This window comes from Notamacropus eugenii, chromosome 1, assembly GCF_028372415.1.
Source record: "Notamacropus eugenii isolate mMacEug1 chromosome 1, mMacEug1.pri_v2, whole genome shotgun sequence".
NCBI lineage: Eukaryota > Metazoa > Chordata > Mammalia > Diprotodontia > Macropodidae > Notamacropus > Notamacropus eugenii.
Genome location: NC_092872.1, coordinates 564,489,934 through 564,514,865, shown reverse-complemented (window position 1 = coordinate 564,514,865; position 24,932 = coordinate 564,489,934). Strand labels below are relative to the sequence as shown.

At 35.0% G+C, this 24,932-nt stretch overlaps 1 protein-coding gene across 2 annotated transcripts in view; it reads right to left on the bottom strand.

Moving 5' to 3' along the window:
• Window positions 1-23,704, bottom strand: part of SH3YL1 (SH3 and SYLF domain containing 1) — a 59,708-nt gene extending 36,004 nt beyond the window's left edge. The window contains exons 1-3 of one of the 2 annotated variants that reach the window (XM_072634331.1): window positions 23,507-23,704; window positions 3,256-3,366; window positions 1,616-1,729 (exon numbers count right to left, since the gene is read on the bottom strand). In XM_072634331.1, coding sequence (XP_072490432.1) covers window positions 1,616-1,729; window positions 3,256-3,366; window positions 23,507-23,525 — 244 coding nt within the window. In that variant the 5' untranslated portion in view covers window positions 23,526-23,704. Of the gene's footprint in view, window positions 1-1,615; window positions 1,730-3,255; window positions 3,367-23,019; window positions 23,210-23,506 lie in introns of those variants that run through there. The other variant, XM_072634332.1, reaches the window with a different exon arrangement.
• Window positions 23,705-24,932: the final 1,228 nt, after the last annotated feature.

The window sequence follows — 24,932 nt, the reverse complement described above, 5'->3', positions numbered from 1 at the left end:
TTTCAGAGAATTCTTAGTGTCATAAACTGCTGAAGAACAAAGTCAACAGAACCAGAACAATTTAAACTAGCATACCAATGCTGAAAAGAAAAACTTTGAAAGACTTCAGGACTTTGATATATGCTGTGTCCAACATGTTTCCAGCAGACATGTAATGGAGACATATAATGATACATATTACTCACCTAAGAAAGAGGGAATGAATACAAAGTATATATAGAGACATATTTTTGAACATGGAAAACACAAACAAAAATAAACTAGGATTTCTTACATAACTCGTCACTACTTTGCCAAATTTATGTATCAAATGCAAAAAAGAAGTACAGTAAAATTGTTGCCCCTCCAAAAAACAAAGTGAAACAAAAAAATCCTTCCTTCATTGAAGTTTAGCTAATAAAGAAGTAGGGTATCTAAGGCTGTACTCAAAGATAAGGTTAAACTTCATATCCCTGTAACTTCTTACTGGGGCACTTAATGATAAAAAGCTCTAAAAAGAAAGAGAAGGTAAATAGGTATATTTCCCCTAAAAGTGCTAGAGTCTCTAAGTGTATGACAGAGCTCAGCTGTTTCATCCCTACCTCAAACCTTATTCATTAAACCAAGCATTATTCCCTTTGGGGAACAATAGAGACTATTTTGACAGCTTATGCCCTTTTCTTCTTTCCTTTCCTCCCAAGGAATGTTTCACGACCAGGCACCAAATACTGAAGGACTTAGGAAGTTCAGAAGGTAAAAGAATGTAGCTAAAAGAATGCTGGATTGGGAGTTAAATAGCTTCTGTTAATATCCCTGTTTGGCTATTACTACCTTCCTGGCCCTAGACAAGTCACTTACCATCACTAGGCTTTACTTTTCTCATTTGTAGAATGATCAACTCTATAATCCTTTCCACCTGTCTTCAACCTGTGATCTTTCCCAATCTGTGCAGTTTTCTATGTTCAACTGACATTTCATTCACCTCTGTAAAAGTGGCTTTCTCTTCCATCAATCATTAACATCAAGAAAAAAAATATATGAGAGGAAATGTTAATGGGAGGAAATATTTATTAAGTACGACATATCCATAGCATTTCTGTTTCCAGAGATTTATGCAAAACACAACATTAAGGCTTTTCCATTTAAAAATACAATTGTAGTTTTTTCACTTAAGCAATGACACAGTTCAGCCTTAGAAAGAAACCAAAATCATAGTGCTTCATTCTTGAATAGAAATGGCAGAAAAGGCTACAGATGGCTCCTTATTTTCAACTCTACTTCTAGACAAGAATTATTAGTTTTACTGTGATGCTGGAGAATAAGAATGCTCATTTGACATAAAAAATTCAAAGACTAAATTGTGTTTAAATATTTTCACACTTGGAAGAATTACAAAATCTATGTGAAATGTAAAGTAAAATCTATTCATTGGATTTCTCCCTAAGGACTTTAAGAGGCAGGAAACATCATTCTCTTCTTGGTGGGTTTATTCACACACAAAACTGAGTTGCATTGAATAATCCAATTGGAGGTTATATAAGGAAACCTGTCATACTCCTGTGAAATCTGCCCAAGATGGAAATAGAAAAAGGAAGATCATGCTCTAATTTCTCTAAGCAGGCAAATATCAACTTACTTCCATCTGGAAGGCGAGCCAATACAATCCCACTGCCTCCTCGAGCAGTGACCAGAAATCCAGCCTTTATCACTGACAGGATGGCAAGACCTTTAGCCTTAGCAATTACATGGGCTGAAAAAACATTTAAAGGGTAGGCAGGTAAGTCATTATTAATACATATTCTTTAATAAATAAGCACACAATCTAAAATGATAAATGGGGTTATGAACTCCAACACATACATAGTTAGACATCTGAATGACTAGCTTATGGGGTCCTAATTAAAAATCTTAATGAAATGTATAAGTCATGAATTAAAGCTCAAACTTATAAAAACAGATGGCCGTGAAGACTCTGTACTCCTACCTCTTTTTCTCTGGTTATTTTTATATAGCTAAATTTAACATTATAAATGTTTTAGAATCCTGCAATTACCATGCAGAGTTAGATATTTTAGATCAGAGTGGGGTTTGATTGCATCAGTGTTTAGGCAGTAGAATAAACTTTTCAAGGATTTCAAAGATTTCAATTAATTCAAAAATTAACTCTAAACAGAAAATTCAGATTGTTTAAAAAAAAAAAAAAGATTGACACAGTATCAATGGAATTTTTCCATTGGTTTCAGGGAACAAAGAAGCTTGCTCAGAAAGACCAAACAAAGGACAAAATTAGGCTCAGTTTTGGATTTAGAAATCCTTTAAACATAATCAAACTATAAACATTTGGAAATATTATGTAAATTGATTTGAGAATTATTACTTTACATAAGGATTGTTAAATTTTATGAATGGGAAAAATTTAGAAAGAACTTTTTTCTTTATATAAGAGTTATAAAGGATTTTTTACAACATTATTCTTTTAGGTAATTAAAATTTACACTAGATGATCAGTCCCATTTAATAGCACTATCTTACTTAAATTTTATAATCTGTATAGTGCCTAACAATGTAATGAAATTTCATGAAAAAAGCTGGTTCACACGCACCTTTCTTATTACATCATCAGGCACACCCATGTACAATATAGCAAAGCATATCTTTCTTAAGATATTACACAGTCAGGTAAAACCATGTACAATATAGCATAACATTTATGCTCTACAGCGTAGGGGTAAAATAAAGCATTAATTTCCTAAACATGAGCTCAAAGTTCACTTCTATTCTATGAATCCTCCATATGCTTCTGGTCAAGTCAAGTTCCCCAGGTGTTTGGACCCATGGGATGCATGGTTTCAATAGCACAGAAAACTTATAATGTAGGTGTTACCTTTGTTACTAAAGAGCAGTGCTATAAGGGGCTATATTACATCTCCATGTAATGAAAGCAAGAGAGAGACCAGAGGGGGAAGGAAGGAAGGGAGGGAGGAAAGAAGAGAGAGAAGGAAGGAAGGAGAGCAACTCCATAGTCTCTTCTGGGTTACTTTAAAAGTCAATGACCAGTATTTCCAAATCACCAAACAAGGAGACTTTCTTTCTACTCTTTCTACTGGTGACTACTTCAGTAAAAATTATTAAATTGCCTTCCTCATTTATATATGGATTTTATTAATCTACCAGACTAGATATAAAAATTAAATAACCATATAGAATCACAAAACTAAAAGGAAAACCCATTTTTAAGGAATATCTGGATATTACTAGGAGGCTTTATTTACTAACCAGGAATGATCTTATCTGGTCCATTTCTAGAAGTTATTTCTGTGAATTCTCTCAATATTTTGGCAGCTTTTTTTGCTTCAGATTTCAAGTTAGATGGTATAGGGTTATTCACTGAAAGGCAAAAACACATTTTAATTTATAAAAGATAATGAATAAAATCAGCTTAAGACATAGAAAGTTATGTTTTTCTTTTGTATAAAATAAGATTTTGTATCATTTTCCAGAAGGGTGAGGAAAAACATAAAAGTTTTTCTAGTAATTCAGCGCTTCATCTCCCAGTTTTACCTTCATTAAGTGGATATCACTAAGACATAGATACTGGAAAGCTTTGAGTATGAACTCAAGAGACGTCTTCATTGACTTATCAAAGTATTGAATTATTATTATAAAATTATTCAACAAAAAAGTGATAACTTACAATTTGTTTACAGGACTTCAAAACTAGTGTTATATTTAATAACCTTAGTCAAAACTTGCTGACATACACATACAATCTTAAATTGCATAAATAATATGGTTAGGTACCTAAAGAGCTGCTATATTCTTAAATAGATAGCATCATAAAACAAGAAATGACTATAAAGATTATCTCATGAAATCCTCATTTTACCCTCATATTTCCATGGACCTGTAATTTCATCAACATGGGTATTCTTTATGATGGTTTAGATCACAAACGATCTGATAACTCTCATCTTCAGCAATTCCTGTCATTGTCCTCCTATAAATGCTTTTTAAAAATTGTCTTTTGTATTGTGAAATTAATAATAACAATACAAACATTTCAATATACAATAGCAAACAAGAAAGAGGATGACAGAACTTTGAATAATTGTTATGTACAGGTTTACTTTTTAAAAGAAATACATGTATATCCAATTGAAGAAAATACAGCTAGATCCCTATCAATAAGAATAATAAATCTCCCGAAGTGGACACATTATTCAAATTTGTACCACATATTTCCATTGGGCTGAAACCAACGACCATATTTACCTAATTATAACCTCAAACAATATTAATTCAAACACTTGCAAACACTTGGGGGCATTCATTTTTTTTTTTTTTTTACTAATTGAGAATAAGCTATAGAAAGAAATTTGTTCTAATTATGCTTCCTTTTGTACATTTAAATGTTTTTTCTTCTGTGATCAAATATCTCGTTATTTCTCTATATATCTCTCCCAACTAATTAATGTATTGCCTCATTTCAAATAGAAATCCTTCCTCACAACAGATATGTACAGTCAAACAAAAGAAATCAATACATTGACCATATATAAGATTGTAATCTGTACCAAGAGTCCATTATCTCTCTAATTGAAGGTGAAACAGATATTTCATTATCAAACTTAAGAAGTCATGATTTAATAGAGCAATCCAAAATGACTTAAATAATTGGAGAATTTATTATTGTTCATGGTTAGATCATGCTGTTGTAATTCAAATTATTATACTACCTAAATTAATTTATCGATTTGGTGATATAACAATCAAACTACCAAGAGTAGCTTTACAGAACTAGAAAAAAAATAATAAAATTTATCTAGAAGAAAAAAAGGTCAAAAATCTCAAGGGAAATAATGGAAGAAAGGATGAATAAGGGAAGTCTAGCAGTATCAGATCTTAAATTATACTATAAAGCAATTAACATCATTTAGTACTAGTTTAAAAATAGAATGAGACAGACAACATAAACAAAATCAAGAAATAATCAAACATAGTAGCATTCAGCATGCCAGAGGACAGTGGGAAAGATGTAAAGCAGAATGGCAGAAATTAGGTTTAGAACAACAATCCATATAGCTCAATGAACTTCAAAAAGATACATGACCTAAATATAAAAGGTTATATCTTTTTAAAAAACAGAGAAGATATACTTTTCACAACTATAGTGAGAGGTAGGAGTATTAAAACTTTAATTAAATAAAATTGAAAAGCTTCTGCCCAAGTAAAATAAATGCAGTTAGAATTAGGAGGTAAAAACATTGAGAATATCTTCATAGAAAATGTTTCTGAACAATTTCTGATAATATGAGCTATATAAAGAATTGATATATATGGAAGAAGAGCTTTTTCAACAGATAAAAGGCCAAATGATATGGCTAGTTTGTTCTTAAGTGAGGAAACACAAACTTCTACAAATTTGTTATTGGAAGCCTTTGTACATGTGTGCTTTGTATAGGTTATCCTTTACTCTTGCTACTTGATGGCACACTTCCTTTCCTGGTTAAACATCTAATCTGATCCAATTCAACAAGCATTTATTAAACACTCACTGTGAGTATGAGCAAAGGACTCCAGTGCTTTATCTCTCTAATGACACCCTTAATGCTACTTCTGGATACTCTAACTGGTAATAATGTAGCAGCCTACTCCTTTTCCTTCTTATGCTAACCTACTGCCTTTGGGTAGACTTCAACTAATTCTTGGGAGACTGTAATATTCCATAACACATAGCCATACATGGAATATCACACCAAAATAACATTGATGTTAAAAAAAAAAATTGGTGGTTGTTTCTGGGAGAAACTTAGGCTCCCTAAGAACATTGGGTGTTTTCCAAAGTCAATCTAGCTTGCTCTCCTTTTGTTCAATTCTGGGCCCATTTTGTCTTATATTCCTAGTATTTATACAATGTATGAGTACTGATGGACACACTCTATGGTGATCTATAAAACTACATATAGTCCAGACCATCAAATGAATCTCAGAAATGTTAAATGGCGTGCTCTAAGTCACACAGAGAGTTAAAAGCAGAGCTGGCTTTTGAACCCAGGTCTCAACTCTCTGCCAAGTGTGCTTCCCACACTATATGTAAGGAAATATTAAATCTAAAAGGGAAAGTATGGAATAGTGCTTTATACATTTTAAACTATGGCTCAGGGGATAGAGCACTAGGCCTGGAATCAGAAAGACCTGGGTTAAAAATTCAGCCTCAGACATTTACTAGCTGTGTAACCAATTTGCCTTAATCCACTGGAGAAGGAAATGGAAAACTACTCTAGTATCTTTGCCAAGAAAACTCCATGGACGGTCATAAGGAGTCAGACTTGACTGAAAAACAATATTTTGAAGTGCTTTCAAATATAATATTTCATTTGATAGGGTGGGGATAATATTCACCTAGAGCAGTCAAATAACCTCCCCAACAACACTACTGGAATTCTTGTCTGATGTTCTATCCACTGCACACAAAAACATACTTAAGATAAATGTGTGAAACACTAGGGTGCAATCATCCCTACATAATGAGGGCATCTGGTGCTAAAAAAATCTTTTCACCTAAGTCAAATTATACAATTGATTGACTCACACATAAAGGGGTGCTATAAGTGAAGTAATTCAATCTTAAATATGGTCACAACTGGGTAGAAATTTGCTATCTCCCATTGGTAAAACTCAGGACTATGTACATATGTGTATATGTCCCAATATATAAACACATGTTTTTGACAATGGTGATATTTTTTATTCTGATTATTATAAATATATTTATAAAAATGTTTTGAATTTTACTTATGTCATCTAGGCAGTGTGGTACAATGGAAATAACTATGGAGGCTGAAGACCTTGGTTCAAATGTCCCCTGCAATGGTACCATCTATGTGGCCATGGGCAAGTAACTTACTTTCCCTGGGCATCAGTTTCTTCATTGGTATAAACAACAGGTTATGCTAAATGGCACCTAAGGTTTGTTTCAGTTCTACTTTATCCTCTTATAGCTCTATGTAATGTTAATTATGAGAGTTAAAGATCTTCCCCACCCATTAATGGGCCTGTCTATTAGGGAAGTTTGATTAGGGAAGATTTGTTTTGAAGCAAGGCCCACACCTTTTGTTAATTTCTAATGAGGCACTGGTTCTCAAGAGCTGTGATGCCCTCCAGCTTTGAAAAGTGTATATATACTCTGAGGTTTTGGTTTGGGGCTTACTCATTGGAAGTGTTTCTTGGGTCAGATGAGACTCTGGGCAGCCACTAAGGAGCCCCCAGGCTTTGAAAATCCAGATGTTGGTGCTTCTCTCTCTGGTAACTATGTATGTATGGTCAGACAGTTGGATCTGTCTGTTGATCTCTGATGTATGTATTATTCATGGTCAGACAATTGGAAGCTCTGTATGTGGGCCTTTATTTCTCTGTTTTTATTTTTTTATGAAGTTCTGGGTACTGACTTTTCCCCAGAACTAAGTGAATGATATATGTGCTTGATTAAAGTAGATTGTTTTCCTTTTAGAAAAGCAGATCTAAGTATGTGTACAGTAGGTCCTCTTGTGTATGCTGTCCTTGCTATTACACTCTATGATCCTCAGAAATGACCTTTGGAGATAATGTAATACAAACATACTCATTTTGTAGAGAAGGAGATTGCAACTTCAAAAAATGAAATACCTTGACCATTGTCTTGCATGTACCAAGTGGTAGATGCAGGTAGATGTTCTTTCTACTTTACTAGGCTATGTATGCAATCATGAGGTATAGAATTTAGAGTCATAACCATATTTCAAGGTCTGAAGTAATTTTTTCTGTTTTGTTTTAGAGAAACTATATTTTTTTTGTGTGTCAAAAGGAATATTGCTGTTAGCAGTAGGAAAAGTTGCCCATAGTCACTTACATTTATTTCCTTCCAAAGTGAAATTTACTTCATAAAGCTTATAGAATGTGGAGTGATATACTCCTGGGAACAAGGTGAAGTAGATGGGTAAAGTGGGAGAGTGAGGATAAAGAGAAAAAAGACATGTTAGATCTAATAGAATCAACTGATCAAGAAATTTTAGGGAAGAAAAGTAGCAAAGAAATGCACAGTGTAGACAAGGAATTTATTTTAAGAACATTTTGAACCCATATGTCATAAATTCATCTTTGCCTCTGTATTATTTGAATCACCCCTTGAGGATGTCTTCCAAGTATACTTTAGTACTTAAAAATACTTCTCCTGGTTATGTCTTCTTTCTGCAAACTAAGGAATCCAAACTCCACTTTTCTTAGCAGAAATTTACCAGTACCCTTGAAATTGTTGTCCTTTAATCAATTAGTTGTTAGTTATGTTCAACTCTTCAAGACTCAATTTGGGGTTTTCTTGACAAAGATAATGGAGTGGTTTGCCATTTCTTTCTCTTGAGTTACCTAAAATGCTAATGATTGATTTTTTTTTTTTTGGTAATGAAATGATATTTTAAATTCTCTGTGGGATTTTGTGAATTTTAATAACAATGACTAAATTCCAAATGTTCTTCAAAATAAATAACTTTTCCAATTCAGCTATTCTAGAAATTCTAATTTTATAAAAAAAAAAATTCCTTAAAGTAAGGTACTACTACATTAAAACTTTACTTTTCCACACCTATGTCCTCATCTTAGTTCTCATTTCATCTTACCTCTTTTATGTCTAAGTAAACTAGGAAGCCCTAGTGATGCCACATACCTAAAAGCCTTAAAATCTTTTGAGGACTACAAACTCTTTTAGAATGGGGAAACTGGAGCAGAAATTATCTGAAGTCAGCCAACGGTAGATGGATACTGATACACAAATAAAATCTGAAATTTTTCTTTAACAAAAAGGATTAATTTATTCAATTGCATCTTTACCAGTCTAAGAAAAAAAAAACTAGAAACCAGAAACATTCCCAGCTTTATATTTTTAAAGTCATATAAAAAAGAAATAAAGAAAAGAAAGTTGTATTTTGAGTCAGAGGACGGCCTGGGTTCAAATCCCATTTCTACCACTTAGAACCTATGTGGCTTTGAGCAAATTATTTTCTCTTTGGGTCTCACAGTTTCATCCTGTCTATCTCAAAATTTTGAGTACTTGCATCCTTGGGGTTTTTTTTAATGGGAGAAGGAGGAATTTGTTCATTTGGTTTTGGGTTTCTTGTTCATTTTTTTGTCTTGCCTTGTGTTACACAATTTTTTAAATTTCGTATTCTACTAGTGACCAAGTAAAAGTTTTAGTAAGAAGCAATCAGAAAATAATTTCCAATACATAATTGATTCATTCTGAATGTTGGAATTAGGGAAAAAAAGTTCAGTAAGAGGTCAAGTTTCATTTCTAACACTAACTACTAGGGAGGGGAGAAGGTACAGAATTCATGACAGTCAGTAAAACCCAGCAAAAATAGGCTCTTATAGGAAATGTACTAAATGCTTAATTGTAAGCATATAAGATTCATGATTTATTTTACCTCTAGCAGTGTACAAATATACTAATAGTCTAAAACAGAGGTTCCCAAATTTATTTGGACTACCACCCCTTTTTAAAAACCATACTACTCAGTGCCTCCCAAAACTCTACTTTCTTTAATCTTCTAATTTTTCTTTTAGATTTGTGTCATTTCAAAAACTGTATTCTATGTTGTTTAAAATGACACGTTAAATTTAATAATTTATTGTAAATTTGTGGTTTTTTTCTGCATTAAAATTTTGTTGATGCAACATTGTGTCATGTCACCATATAGTACCCTATCATAAAGAAGTCATTACATGCACATATTCCTGTTAATGCATGCTGGACTTCCTGACAATGTTCAACATGCTTGCCTGCCAACACTTGCTTATTAAGACTTGTCAGTGGACTTGACCACTGATCATTTTGTGTATTTATTTGGAAAATAATGTAACCACTATGATTTTAACTCTGTTTTACAACGGACGAAATGTACAATTTTTCAAAATTTCCTTATCGTCTCTTCTTTCCTTATCGTCTCTTCTTTCCTTATGCTTCCACCACTCCCTTATTTTTATTCAATTCCCCCCAAGCACCCAAAGATACTGCTGCCTCCCCATCATTTTAATGCCTCCCCCCAGGAGGCAGTATTGCCCACTTTGGGAAACTGCCACTAAAATTTGCATTATGAGTAACTAATATATTTTGTCTTCTGAGTTTTAGGTGAAAGGAAAGAAGTGACATGACCTATATTTAGATAGTTAGGCTGACCAAGATATATGCAGTTATTTGGGGCTTTAAAATAAATAAATAAGTTTAAAAATAAAATAAAAAATAAATAAAATTATATGCGGTCTAATTGTGGCACATTACAGAAAAATGATAGAAGAAATGTACTTTTTTTCCTCCATTGTTTGGGATGAAAATTATAGTTTTCTTTTAAGAAACTTAAAAAAATTAACAAGTCTTTATTTTTCTCTCCATCCCATTCCATTCCTCATTGAAAAAAATAGAAGAAAAAAAGGTCCTTTGTAAGAAAATACGCTTATCTGGAAACTAAGGGGGTAGCTCTCAATTTGAAAAGTACTCAACAAATTATCGTATAAAACTAGAATTTTCTCATTCAGACAAGTGAGTGTTTCACAACCCCAAAGCAAATTCATGTTATGATCAAAATGCTCTACAGTCTGATATCTTTCTTGGGTAAGAATGCCTATTTAATCATTTTTTTTTTTTACATTAGACACCTACATTTAATTAATCAATCAAAGAGTAAACTAGGAACAAGGAGCTAAAATGTTTCCAGGCTTTGGATGAAATTAGATGATGAAATGAATTGGGAATGACTGAAAGAATCAGACATATATCTGTGCCTCTCTATATGAAAAAATTCCAGCAAGATCATTAGTCCACAAACAGATTTGCAAATCAAGCTTCTGTAGTATTTTGGGTAGACAAATACTCTAAACTCATGCCCCACCCTACCCCTACCTGTACCATAGGACTACAAGAGGTTAGGAAGGAGGGTGACCTCAAAGTGTCCCATTAGCTCTTCCTCCTTTATTACTTATGTCATCATTAAGACTTTTCCAGTAACAACACATCCACCTGGAAACTGAGAGAAGATAAACTGGATATGCAGAAATAAGTATAACTTCAAGGTTCTACAAGGGTCTCAACTTTGTGGACCAGTACAGAACTACACACAGCTCAGTTAATTCAGCAAAGGGAGAATGGGATTTTCATCTAAGTTGGGACTGTGAGTTATTCTTGTGCTATGTGTGCTGTCAAAGATTGAGCCAAGTGTCTCCTGGACTCTATATGTTCTTGTTAGAGAGCATGCCTAAGACTTTTTGAAGAAAGTTTTTATACCAACAATTCTTACTATACTTTCTTACTAAATAACCATTTTCAAAAATCTAATTAACTGTGGTTGGCTAATTATTGTCAACTTGTAGTCAATATACTAGTAAGGAATCAGGAGCTAGGTAGTATATACTAAGCCCTTCAGGATGACTTCCAGAGATTTGAAGGGAGCAGCAGTTAGCCACCCTCTGGGGTTGAGGGAAGTTCCAAAGCAGCTCTGAAGGGGGTTTTACAAGTACATTTCCAATTTTGTAAAACTTTCTTTGGAAGGGACAAAAAAAGGGGGAAAAGGATCAGTTGCTAAGTGGAAGATGCTATGGGTATGGCATATTGCATCAGATGTAGTCACTGTTTCTTTTACATGTCTGTCATTTGGTCACAAGAGAAAACTCATGTGAGTATGAGTTGTATCTGAAAATGACAGTGACATAAAAATAGAACTCAGTAAAAAACTGGATAAAGAGTATAACTCTCCTTTTTTTTATGCTTTTCTATACAAGTGCTCTAAGGTTTTCAGATGACATGTAGGTCTGATTTCCATTAAAATATACAAAAATGTCATTTCATTTAAAATTATATGGTGGGCTACATTAGTCAGTTGGACAAAAGATGGAAGTTTTCTGCTTTTCAAAGTTATTTAACTAAGGATGTGCTAGACCAAGAGAGGAAGCAAATTCCACAGTTGAGAGCCCCGCACTGCAAACATCCTGCTGCAGCAAAGGTCATAGCCTCTTTCATAAACAGGGGTGGGGAAAAAAAACATTTCCATTTAGAAATTTGGATCCAGACTTAGATACTTGTAGATCATAAAGCTTGGCGCTAAAGGCTAAGTACATTCATCTGTTTGACTTAGGAAGACTGTCCTAGATAACCTCTGAGACTCTTTTTCAACTTTATATCTATTGATATAATAAATTCTTCTATCTACTGTCCTCTGATACAATGTTCTTGGGTCATCAGACAACTGTTTAACTTAACTAGATTAATCCTATCATAAATACCTTTGTCAAGCCTTGTAGTACACTTTTTTTTAATCCAATTTTAAAAAGTAAAACTTTTAAAAGTATTTTAAAAGTATTTAAAAGTATATTACCTTGCTAGTCAAATCACATCATTTGTCTGCAGCGATATATGATACATTTCTCTCTAACACAGAGCCTTTAATGTGTGTCTAATACTGTCCCCGGTTGCTAGATGCTAATAAGGTTCTGCCATTATTTTACTCTACACCAAAGGTTATATATTAGGAAGATATAGAGAAGTCAGTAATAGTCTTGCTATCACAATCTATTATGACCCCTTCAGAAAAATATGGGAGATTCCAATGAAACTACATACATTTGAAGACATGAACAGCATCTGAACACAGAGAAATTGTCTAAGAATCTTGATGTCAAAGATCAAGCAAATTCTCCATAAATATTTGGTTTCTTTTTTAATGGAGAGGATAACTGCCAAACCTCAAGCTGAGTAACTTGAATTTATAAAATGTTCCTAGGAAGGACCCTATCAAGTATCCAGAGTAGAAAAATGTACTTTGAAAATCTCAAGGCTAAATCAGTGAATGCAATGAAATTACTTGAATCCTGTCTCCAGAACCTGATATAAGTAATAAAATCAATGCCAATGACACGTTCACCTAGGAGAATTGTAGATTCAGCCTGCTGCCTACGTGCCTGTCCTTCTGCAAACTACCTGAGACAAAAGCAAGGAACAACAGAATATTCCCCACATTTACCTTCCTCTACATTTCCCTGGTTCTTAGTCCATAGCCATATTTCCATTTTATATGGGAATGATGACAACAACAATAAATCATTTTTCTCTAGGGCAGAGTTTCTTAATCTGGGCTCTGTGAACTTGCTGTTTTTAATATTTTGATAACTGTATTTCAAAATTAGGGCAGCTAAGTGGTGCAGCACAGGACCTGGAGTCAGGAAGACTCCTATAACTTCCTGAGTTTAAATCTGGCCTCAGACACTTGCTAGCTGTGTGACTGTGGGTAAGTCACTTAATTCTGCATGCCTCTGTTCATCTGTAAAATGAGCTGGAGAAGGAAATGGCAGATCACTGCAGTATCTTTGCCAAGAAAACCCCAAATAAGGTCATGAAGAGTTGTGGACAACTCAAACAACTGAACAGTAACAAACAGCGCCAAAATAATTAGTTGCCTTTGTAATCTTAACGTATTTTGTTTTATCCATTTAAAAACAATCTGACGAAGCTTTACAGACTGCAAAAGGGAACCAGGATACAAAATTAAAAATTCCCTGTCTAGGGCTTCCAGATATGCAAAATAACTTTTCTCAGAATAAACCCTGAGGTAGTATGGTGGTTATTATCCCTGTTTTATGATATAAAAATTGAAGTTTAGATTTATCATCACAGAACTATACAAAGCCAGGATCACCACAAGGAATACTCTAAGTCTAGTATTATTTTTTCTCTCAGCAGAGTATAGAGATTATCTGCCTTCTAATGAGGCCAACAAATTGAATTTATAAATCTCCCTCAAATTTTTTAAAGAGGAACAACCAAATAGGTTTGCAAAGATAAAATAAACTAATGCAATTTCTGAAGAGTAGTCAAAAGTCTTTCAGGAGGTATGTAATAATGAAAATGATTTTAATCTGGTTATTTTAGGTTAAAATTAATTCACTCACCTTGAGAAATTAATTTTTAAATCATGTCTCTGAATTCTATGGCAAAAGGTTAGCTCACCAATTTTTAGTCTCCAATTTAATCTCCAATGTATTCCTGGTTTTTATACTTTGAATAATTTGTAGCTTGTAATGTGTCAATGGGAGATATATAAAGAAGAGTAGGAAAGATCCCCATCACCCCAAGGTGGAAAAGAGAAAGAGCCATATTATGGACTGGAAGTCCAGAGACAAGGTTTCTCATTAAGGATCCAGCCAACTGCAAGAACTCAAGTAAACTATTTAGTGCCCTCTCTCCCAAACTATCTTGTATTTATAAATTTTGTAAATATTTGTATTTAGTAACTTGATATTCATGCTGTAAGTATTTTATATATAATTGTTCTCCCCCATTAGAATATAAACTCATTGTGAGTAGGGAATTATCCTATCCTTTGAACTTACATCCTCAGCATAGCATCTGGAATGTAATAGATATTTAATAAATACTTGTTGCCTAGTAGAATTAATCTTTTGAACTACCATTTCTTCATCTATAAAATGGGGGTGATTTCTGCTTCTCAAGATTGTTATGAGGCTCAAATGAGATTAAGGATGTGCAAGCACTTAGGAAGGTATAAAAGAAGCACTGTACAAGATAGAAATAATATGATTGAATACAAACCTCATTTTAGCTTTTTAAATTAGTTGAGACATTGGCATAATAACTCATTCTGTCTAGAAAGAGACATCATAATGACATTTAAATCAGTCATTGAATGCGCAAAAGTCTTTTGTAAAGCAACTACATAATAAGATTGATATTTTCCCTACCAACACTCTGAAGGATACAATAGTTATTAATAGATCAAGCAGCCAGATGTTTTAGGACACCTAAGTGATGGAATACTACATCTCTACATACGGTCTCTAAAGAATAAAAAATGGGTAAAACCTTAGGCAACTGCAAAGCTCATGATACAAACTGCAACACCTAACGAATAAGGAACTACAAAAAAAAAAAAAGTTGAGACTAAGAATGTTGCAAAAGACATATAGGATTTAAAAAGATGATGAGATTGGTTATGTGTTGAGAGTGAGGGATAATTGATATGTCTGTAGTCTATGTGCTCCACTCATACTCTTGCAATATTAAGAGAAAGCAAGGGTGGCCCCAAGCAGGTTGGTTGGATGCAAATAATGGAATGACAAAGAGTCTCTTGGAATGAATGGGCATAGATGCACTATGAGCTGTATCACTGGAAGGAACATCCATACCTCTGCATACACAGAGCTATTTGATTATTTGGGTTGACCTCTATCATAAATAAACAGGAAAATAGGTATCCCAGGCTACAGTGATTTTTCATTCAGTTTTTTTGTTTTGCTTTGTTTTTTTCATGAGGTAGTAAGAGTAAAGAGGAAAAATAATCACTTTCTACATTAGCAAAGGTATTCCTGTAGCACATAATTTTATTCTTTGGTAAAATAGCCCAATTTAGAGCAATTATCTTGTGCTAAGGATAAGAGGAAATGTTTTTTTTTCTTTTAATTTATGCATGCTAACTGCTGTAAATGCAGCATGTGGGATTCACTCTGAGATCCAATAGGAACTGAAATCATTCAACTGTTTTTGCAAAGTCTTCCCCCCACCAGAACACATTCTGTCAGAAGTCATCTCTTCACATTCATCTGAGCAATTCTTTAAGCCGCAAGAGCTGAGAGCTGAGTAACAACTAAATGATGTAGTCAGTGCTTGGAAAAGCTGTTTTCTTTCTTTTTTTAAGTTTAGCACAGGAGCACAAAAATATAGATTTCAAGGGATGCTAAATGGTAATAGGGGAAAAATTAATCTCAGAAATAAAAAGCACATTGCATGTTTACGTAGTTTGTACTTGAGCAAGAGCAGCTGCATGATATGACTGGATTTCATATTTATTTATATCATGTACTGAAAAGTCATTGGGGAAAAAAAATCAAAGAAATTTCAGAATGCTCTGGAAAGTACAAAGGTAGTCAAATGATAAAATATGCACAGAGAGACTTGGAGGAAAATTATTTCATATTCTTTCATTCCAGTTATCATATATAATAAATTTATAGCTGGAGGATCTCAGAGAACATCTAATACAAGCCCTTCATTTTACAATTGAGGAAACTGAGGCACAGAGAGGCTAAGTGACTTAACCAAGGATTCGCAGATAGTAAGGGGCAGAAGAAGGATTTGAATAGCAGTCCTCAGACTCCAGAACTAGGGGTTATTTTGTGAACTGCTTATTTGTGAGTAACAGATGCTAGAACATTTCTACACATTTGCAATAGGGGAACTGTCTAATGAAGGTCCAGTCTTAGGAATATGCTAAGATTTGCCCTTCCTGGTGAGTTATACAGAACATATGCAATATTCTTTGTCTGTTTTCAATTGACAACTTGGTGTCTTGATCAATCTTCTGATCATGGGTGACTGAGGAGGGGCTGGTACTGTGGAGTGACAAAAAGTCTTCTCTTTGGATGAGGAGTAGGGAGAACTTATAACGTAGGAGAGGTTGAGCTAGAATTGAGTGTGAATACAAATTTTAGGATGATGATCTTACTTATTCTTTTCTGATGGCTTCTGAATGAACCTGGTAGAGTCTCCACCAAGGAGCAAAGGATTGCCAGTGCTTGCCCTATGTGTTCTCTGGATATATATCTCACGTGTAAGTTTAAGCTCATTAATCCCAATGATCTTCTGTGTACAAGGGAAGAATGCACCCTTTGCTTTGGGGGCATAGTTTTGTATCTCCTGTCCTTTCCATGCCTTCTCAGTAAATACCCTTCTATAAAACAAACAAACAAAAACCCAAATAAATAAATAAAACCTAACTGATGTAAAATGGTCAGTGAACATTGGGAAATACACTGGATGGGAATTTAAGAGTAACAGTCCCTCAAGAGTACCTCATGATAGAATCTTAAGAGAAGTAAATTTCCCTCTGCTACCCCATCTACCTATATGAGTGAGAGTTATAGCTCAGTGCTACTGAGATGCTACGATTGAATAGTTTCAGTCACATCCAACTCTTCATGATTCCATTTGGGGTTTTCTTGACAAAGATAATAGAGTAGTTTGCCATTTCCTTCTCCAGCTCATTTTATCGATTAGGAAACACAGGTAAGCAGGTTTAAGTGACTTGTCCTGGGTCACACAGCTGAAGTTGGATTTGAAATCAGGAAGATGAGTCTTCCAGATTCCAGGCCCAGAACCCTATCCATTAAACCACCTAGTTCATCTACTGAGGTGATATATATTAATATAGAGATTTTTAAAATATTGCATTACTCATATATAAAAATGAATATCTCAACCTACCCATCCCTTGTCATCCCACTTCATGAGAAGTCACTAAGCATATTCCTTCACAGAAAGTTTCAGCACAATTAGCTATATTGAAGAGGTATAGTTAGTCTCTTCATTAGAGATAAGAGCATTGTTACAGAAATAAACTTGAACTCAGAATGAGGAAAAGCCTGAGTTAGAACCCTGCCTCTAATTCTTACTAGCTACATGGCAATAGTTATGGTCACAATTTCTCTGGACCTTAGCCCTCATCTATAATGAGGATGTTAATCGAGACAGTCTCTAAAGAACTTTTCAGCTCTGAATCCTATTATTATCTGGTTTAGAAAAGGGAACTTAAAACAAGCAATTAGAAAGAGTAACACAGAAATACCTCAGTTAGCCAGAGATTAACTTTTTTGGCAACCTGAAACAGCTCAAATCTAGAAATGAAAAAGACAGAGATAGAGAAGGAATCAATGGACTGCAAAGTGGGTAGCAGAGATTAGAGGTGACTAGCAGATGACTAGCAAGCACTTTGATAAGGGAATCACATAGTGTTAGATCTAGAAGAGACATCTTAGATCTAGAAGAGACATCTAATCCAATCTCTTTATTTTACACAGAAGGAAAACAAAGCCCAGAAAGGCCACAATTTCCCAAGGTCACCAAGTTGGAGTCAGTATTTGACCCCAGATTTTTTTTATTTCAGGTGATTATTATTTCCACTCCTGAGAGCTGGTTTGTTGTTACTATTATTTTTACTTTACTATATAATTGTTATTTTTATATTTATTTTAAACCAAAAAGTGATCTAGTTTTGAAGAAAAAAGACTGTAGAAAGTACAGATTTGTGTATAATAGCAGGGCTGTGAACAAAGAAACACCAAGTAATACATACAGTATTAGGGAGAAATAGCTATGTGCCTTAATTAAAAAATCCCTAAAGGTCTCACTATTAGAGTACAATAATTTATATTAGTAATAATGACCCTAAATAATAATAAAAACTATTATGTTCAGTGCACCATTTAAGAAGGCAGAGAATTATAAAACATCTTTTACAAAGATTTCCCAGGATTGGAGATTTAGAGCTGGAAAAGATCTTAGAGTCATCTGGTGCAACCCCTTCATTTTATAAAAGAGGATCTGAGACTTAGAGAAACCAAGTGATTGACCAGTACTAGTTACACTAGCACTAAGTGAGAGAACTGGGATTTAAACCCAGGTCCATTGATTCTAAATCCTGTGTGCTTTTTATTGCACTCAGCTGATTCCCATCCTGTTTTTAATTGAGTTCAATCCAAACCACATGGCTTTATCTCCTAAGTGGAAAAGGAAATGGCACTATTGGTTAATCCCAGCAGGCCCAACATCAGCACTTCCTCAAGGTCAAGCCTGATCGGTAGAGAATTATCACAATCTAGTAGAAAGATCCCTGGATTTGAAGTCAAAATCTAATCTCAGTTTTCTCACTCTGATATCTATAGGACTGGGTGAGTTACCTATTTGCCCTTTCCAGATTACCAGTTTTCCCTTTATAAAATGAGAGTCAAGAGAGGTAAGATTATCTCTAAAGTATCTTTTCAGTTCTAAATCCCATGATTGAAAATAAGGAGTTGGAAATGATAAATTGGTGAAATGCTTAGAAATAAATCAAATAAAGCTGTTTTGGAAGAAGATCAGAGGAGCACTCAGAGCAAAGAACAAACTGTACAAGTCCATTACAGAAAATAACTAGTTACTTGTAAATATAAATGAAAACAATGTAAGCAGAAACAGTGTCCCACAAAGTGAATACAAATGATTGGTCACATGACTTAGATCTGAAGAGGCTTTAGAAATTATCTAATCAATCCCCCACATTTTACTGATCAGGAAACTGAAACCCAGAGATGTGAAACCACTTGTCCAAAGTGAATAGTAAATGGCGTGTCAGGATTTGAACCCCCATCTCCTGACCCCAATTCCCTGTTATTTCTACTCCAATGACCACACTATCACACCCAATAATGTTTAAAAAAGAGAGAAAAGAAACGTAAGGATATGCAAAAAGAAATGTCTTGTGAGCCTCTTATAATGATCAAGGCAGAATCTAGGTTGGATTCTGTGATGACAATCAAAATAGGATCTTTTGCTGTTTTTATTTTAGTATAATTAAATGTCTCGATTGAATCTTATTTTATCAATCAAGAATCTTGACAAGGAGTAAAGTACAGAAATAAGAGTTTCTTTAGTTAGAAACATTGTATGTATTTGTGTTGATAATTATTTTAATGTGCCCATTATGGTAAGCTTAATTAGGGGAGTTGTTTTGTAGGAGGGTCCCAAGTACCTTTTATTTTTTCTATTGAGGCATTGGGCAAAAGTATTGTGATGCCCTCTGACTCTAAAAAATGTATAAATACTCTGAGTTAAGGTTTTAGTTTGGGGTTTAGTTTTTGGTAAAAAGGTTTGAGTGCCAGATGAGGACTCTGGGAAGCTGCTAAGGAGCCCCTCTCCCCCGGCTTTAAGAACCCAGATGTCATTCTTCCCTCTCTGCTAACTATGGTCAGACAGTTGGGGTCCATTTGTCTGTTGAATTCAGGCAGAGGAAGCCATGTCTGTTGATCTTTTAATTTCTCTATATTTTCTTTGAAATTCAGAGTGCTGACTCCCTGAACTAACTGAATGATGTATGTACTTGGTTAGAGGAATGATGCATGTGCTTGATTAAAGTGACTGTTAACTCCTAGAAAGCTGCCTTTCCTTTTATGAATGCAAATCTAAGAACCTGTGACAGCAGGTCCCTCTGTGTATGTTGGGGTGCTTACTGTTACAGATTCCTTATCTCAGGAGGGCCAAGACAACTTGGACAGAGCTCAGAGGAAAACACGTGTAATTATAAATGGTTTGGAAACAAAGATTTAGGAAATATTTTAGATTACAATTATTCATAGTAGGACTGTAGGGGAAATGAACCTGAGAAATGACTAATAGTCTTTAAATAAGAACTATCTTGCATTTGCTTAGCACTTCAAAGTACTTCTTGAGCATTTTCATTTGATCTTTTCAAATAGTAAAAGCAGTACAAGGCAGATCCTACACAGTAGGTGCTGTATAAATGACGGCTACTATTATTGTTGCTATTAGCATCACCATCATTCTGATTTACCAGATGAAGAAACTGAGTCAGAAAGAACAAGTGACTGGCTCAAGCTCATATGCTACAAGAGAGCAGAATACGGACTAAAATCTAGGATGCCTAACTTCCAGTTCAGTATTTTCTAGAATGTCATGTTGCCACCCAATTTATCCTGATGTTGTGACCAGCTGTTCTCCATCTCTATCAAGGACCAAACAAGAATTGGATTTAAATTTCAATAGCATTTAAAAAGAAGAATTTCCAAAGAGTTGGGGATTGTGAAACATTCAGATGGGCAATCAAGGAAGGCTATGTCTTCTTGGGGAAAATGATAAATCTATTTTAAATAGGTACATTCTCATACAATTAGAATGTTCTAGGTGTGGTCCTGGCTTATAGGAGTAGAAGGTTTTAGAGCATAGATTCCTTTCCAGAGCTAGGAGTCTATAGAACTGGACTATTCTCCAAGAAAGTAATCATACCAAACACTCTGAGTTTACATAATTGAGAATTCAATATCCTATGGTTTTGAGTTGCAGGAACTGTTTCCATGATCATGGTTCATAATTTTATTATCTAAAATATGTACAGCACATGTCTGTAATGTTTGTTTTGTTTTTCTTGTTTTTTCAAGGAGGGGGCTCGGATGGCTGAGAGGTAGAAAGTGTGAATCTGAAAATAAAATAAAAATTTAATTTAAAAAAAGATATATAGCTAAGACTATCTATGGACATGGGCAAAGAGAACAGCAGCTATCACCAGAGTATTGTCATGGAACAAAAAGAATTAGAACCAGTGTTTCAGAGCTCGAAGGAGCCCCAAGAGTTCATTTAGTCCAAAAGCTTCTTTCTGCAGACAATGAAACCAAGGTCTAAGATCATGATCACATAGCCAGTACAGTAAAAGAGAAAAGATTTGAAGCCATGTCCTTTGAAATGCAAATTTGTTTCCCCACTGCACCATCCAGCCTCTTACTCACAGGTTCCCTTCTAACCTATATCAGCTCTCCGATATTGAGAAACCAAAACTTTATTCCTATTTAGTAGAATCTTTTGTGTCTAAAAACTGCTTTAAATAAAACCAACAGTCCAGATCACAGAAGGGAAAGGTTTGTTTTGTTTTTATTTTAAATCTGCATTCAGAAAAAAGGTACAGTATACATGCTGCTTTTACAGAAAGGTTCCTTAAATATAGCACCAACTCATTGTCACCAAGCTGCCCTTCCTATTTAATCAATTTAAACCTGACAAACAGGATGGAAGCTATAACTTGTTTTGGTTGTTTTAACCTCCAACACAGTAATTTGAAAACACTTTAGTAGTTAGTCACCCTCCCAAGTATTTCAATAAAGGAGAGAACAGCAGAGTAAATACCAATTTAAACCAGTAACCTGTGATTTCCCTGAACTATATAAGCACAAATTTTGAGTAAGTCATTATTAATGCAAGTATTTTCTTATTTATTAGCCCCAAAACACACAAAAGCAAGCTTGCTGAATGGTTATATTACAAGGCAAAAGCAAAAAAGATATAAAGATCAATAAACAAAAACATCCTGATCCTGTGGCTTCAACAAAATCAGCACAGACCAATTATGCCAACAGAAGAAATCCAATGAGAATAACCATTTCCAGTTATTCATCCTGATAAGGGAAGTTCATATCTCCTTATCCAAAGAACCATTAAATATAGCACATTGGAAGATAAGTACTACATTTAGTTAGACCATGATCTGTAAAAGGCCAACACCATGTATTTTATAGCTATCTAAATGGCTCAAGGACAGAATTACAGCATGTCAGAGTTGAAAGAGACCTCAGTTTGAGCACCTCATTTTCCAGACAAAGAAAACTGAGGCTTTTTATTTTCCCCCAAATCCTTCCCTATGGTTAATGCCAACTCAACACTCAAGTTAACACAGTTTACAATAAGGCACAGTGAATTGGGAAAGTCACAGAGAGGTAGTCTGAAACAGACGTAAAGAAAGAAAAAAGGTGTTCAACTAAGAACCCACTGAACTTGGAATCAAACTTGGGTAAATCTTTAAAATTTGGCAGTTGAACTAGAGCACTTCTAGCTAATATCCTGTGATTCTATGACTTCCTCTCTCAGAGCTCTAATTGTATAACAAGACTAAATCTGACATTACTGTGTTCTCAAGAAGCTCACACTCTATCCAGAGAGAGGACCGAACAACTTCTTAAACCCTTTCCAGCTTTAAAATCCCAGGGTTTTATGAAAGCTTTGAGACATCCAGGCCAATAATCATAATGATGACAATTATAATAATACAGGAGGGAAATGTAACCAACAAATATTTAGGGAGTTATTAGCCAATATTTCAGGAAGATATTCAAAACAAAGTCTCACATAAACTTATTACAAATAAAACATTAGTGTCCAAAACAACAATTATTCCCTGCATCCCAGAAGTTAAGCCCACCATGGATCCTAGAATTCCGCATAGTTTGGGAGTCATTTCACCTGCACAAAGTTTACAATTTGAAAGTGATTTCAAAAGGTTGAAAAACAATACTGCAATAACCCACATAAAGAACCCCAAGGAAATTAGCTGTCTAACCACACACCAGGGCACACAAGTCTCTGGGGAGTCAAGTTAATCTTCTAATATTCACTGCCCAGTGACCTATACTTACTTGTGACTCACAGGACCCCCTTTTAACTCCCAAAACATGCAGAAAGGAGAAGGAAAAAGTTCTGTCTAGTCTTGCTGCGGCTCTGCTCAGCTCCGCCTCCCAAAAGAAGGGAGTCCTCGGAGATCTGCATACCTGGAGCAGGTAAAGGCACTGGGACACACCTGACCTCAGTCTAAACTTCCTGGCCAGTAAGTAGTCCTGGGTGAAAGAACCATTTGTTACACTGATCACGTACCGTGCTCGATTTGACACCTACCTCTCCCTTTCAGCTCTAAATCTAGGATGCTTAAAATCTTTTCTCCTCCCCCCCTTTTTGAAGACAGGTAAATCCCGCAGACACACCACGGATTCCTTTTCTAATGCGGAGGGCCGCTCCACCTCTCCACTCCTGGGATTTGAGACAGTTTGGCCGAGAGAAGAAAACCTTTCCTATAAAAATAAAATGAAAAACAACTAGGACCTATTCCGGCTGGTTTCGTATACCTACTTGCACTTAGAGCTTCCATTTCTCGGTGGCTTCAGAACTCCACTTCTGAAAGGAGGAAGAGTTAGGGAAAAGGAGCTAGGTAGGACGGGCAAGCGCTGGGAGGAGCTGGGGTAAAAGAAAGGGAAAGGACTAGGGCCAATGGGTTGGTGTCTGGAAGCCTGGGTCTGCAGGTACCGGGAGGAGCCACCTGCTAAAGCAATCTTGCAGCAGGTCAGAGCTCTGGTCAATAGAATCCATTCCTTTGATTTTGTGCCCATGGTGGAATGCTTGGATTATCCTCTATGTACACTGAATATTCCTATAGAGCCTTTATTATATGAATTGAAAAGATTAAAAAGGTGGCTCCCTTTATTTTGTATCCTTCCAAATAACTTGAGACCTAGATGGTCTACTTATCTAATCTGTCTCCACCACAACATCTAACAAATTTAAGCAATAAGATAAGCTTTGAATCTCCCCAAGATATTGATTATTAATAGTCATTAATAATCATTTTTACCTAACTTTCCTCTGAGGCAATGTGTGTAAGCACTATATAATTTTAAGCTATTATTAAATAATAACTGCCAGTAACTTGGGGAATGGCAGAATTTTTGTCAGAGAAGTGTGGAGGGCTTCCTGCTTACAGTGTAGATGTTCAGTACATTTATTGAATGAATGAATGAATGAATAACTATAGAGATGCTTGACCTTGGCAATCACTTTCCTTTTCTAGGCCTGTGTCAGTGTATACCAAATGGAAACAAAAATACTTTAACTTTTTACCTCATGGGGTTGTTCAATTCAGTTCAACAAATATTTATTAATATTTATTGTCTATGGCATGAAAGACACCATATTAAGCAGTAGGGCAAGCAAGGCTGTTCAGTGGATAAAGTGTAGGACCTGAACTTGGGAAGACTCATCTTCCTGAGTTCAAATCTGGCCTCACTTAACTCTGTTTGCCTCAGTTCCTCCTCTGAAAAAAAAAAAAAAGTGTATTGGAGAAGGAAATGGTAAACCTCTTCAGTATCTTTACTAAGGAAACCCCAAATGACTTCACAGAGTAGGATAGGACTGAATATTTTGGCAGCACCTGTGGTATGTGGTCTTGAAAACAAAACAAAACACTGCTTTGTAAACCTTAAATATCCTATATTCAATGATGCAATGGAAAATAGCTGGACAGAAAGTCAGAGAACATGGGTTTAAATTCCTCCTCAGTCTTAGGCTTGTCACTTCAATTTCTTTGGCCCTCAATTTCCTCCTCTGTAACATGGAGGAGGGAGTGGTTTAGATTAGATAGCATCTAAGTTTCACTCCAGAACTAGATCCTATATAAATGCTTAAGTAAGTCTTTAAAAGTTGAAGGGAACTCTGGGAAGAGCCTGATTGGTCTGGTCATAGATATGGGTGTGTGTGTGTGTGTGTGTGTGTGTGTGTGTGT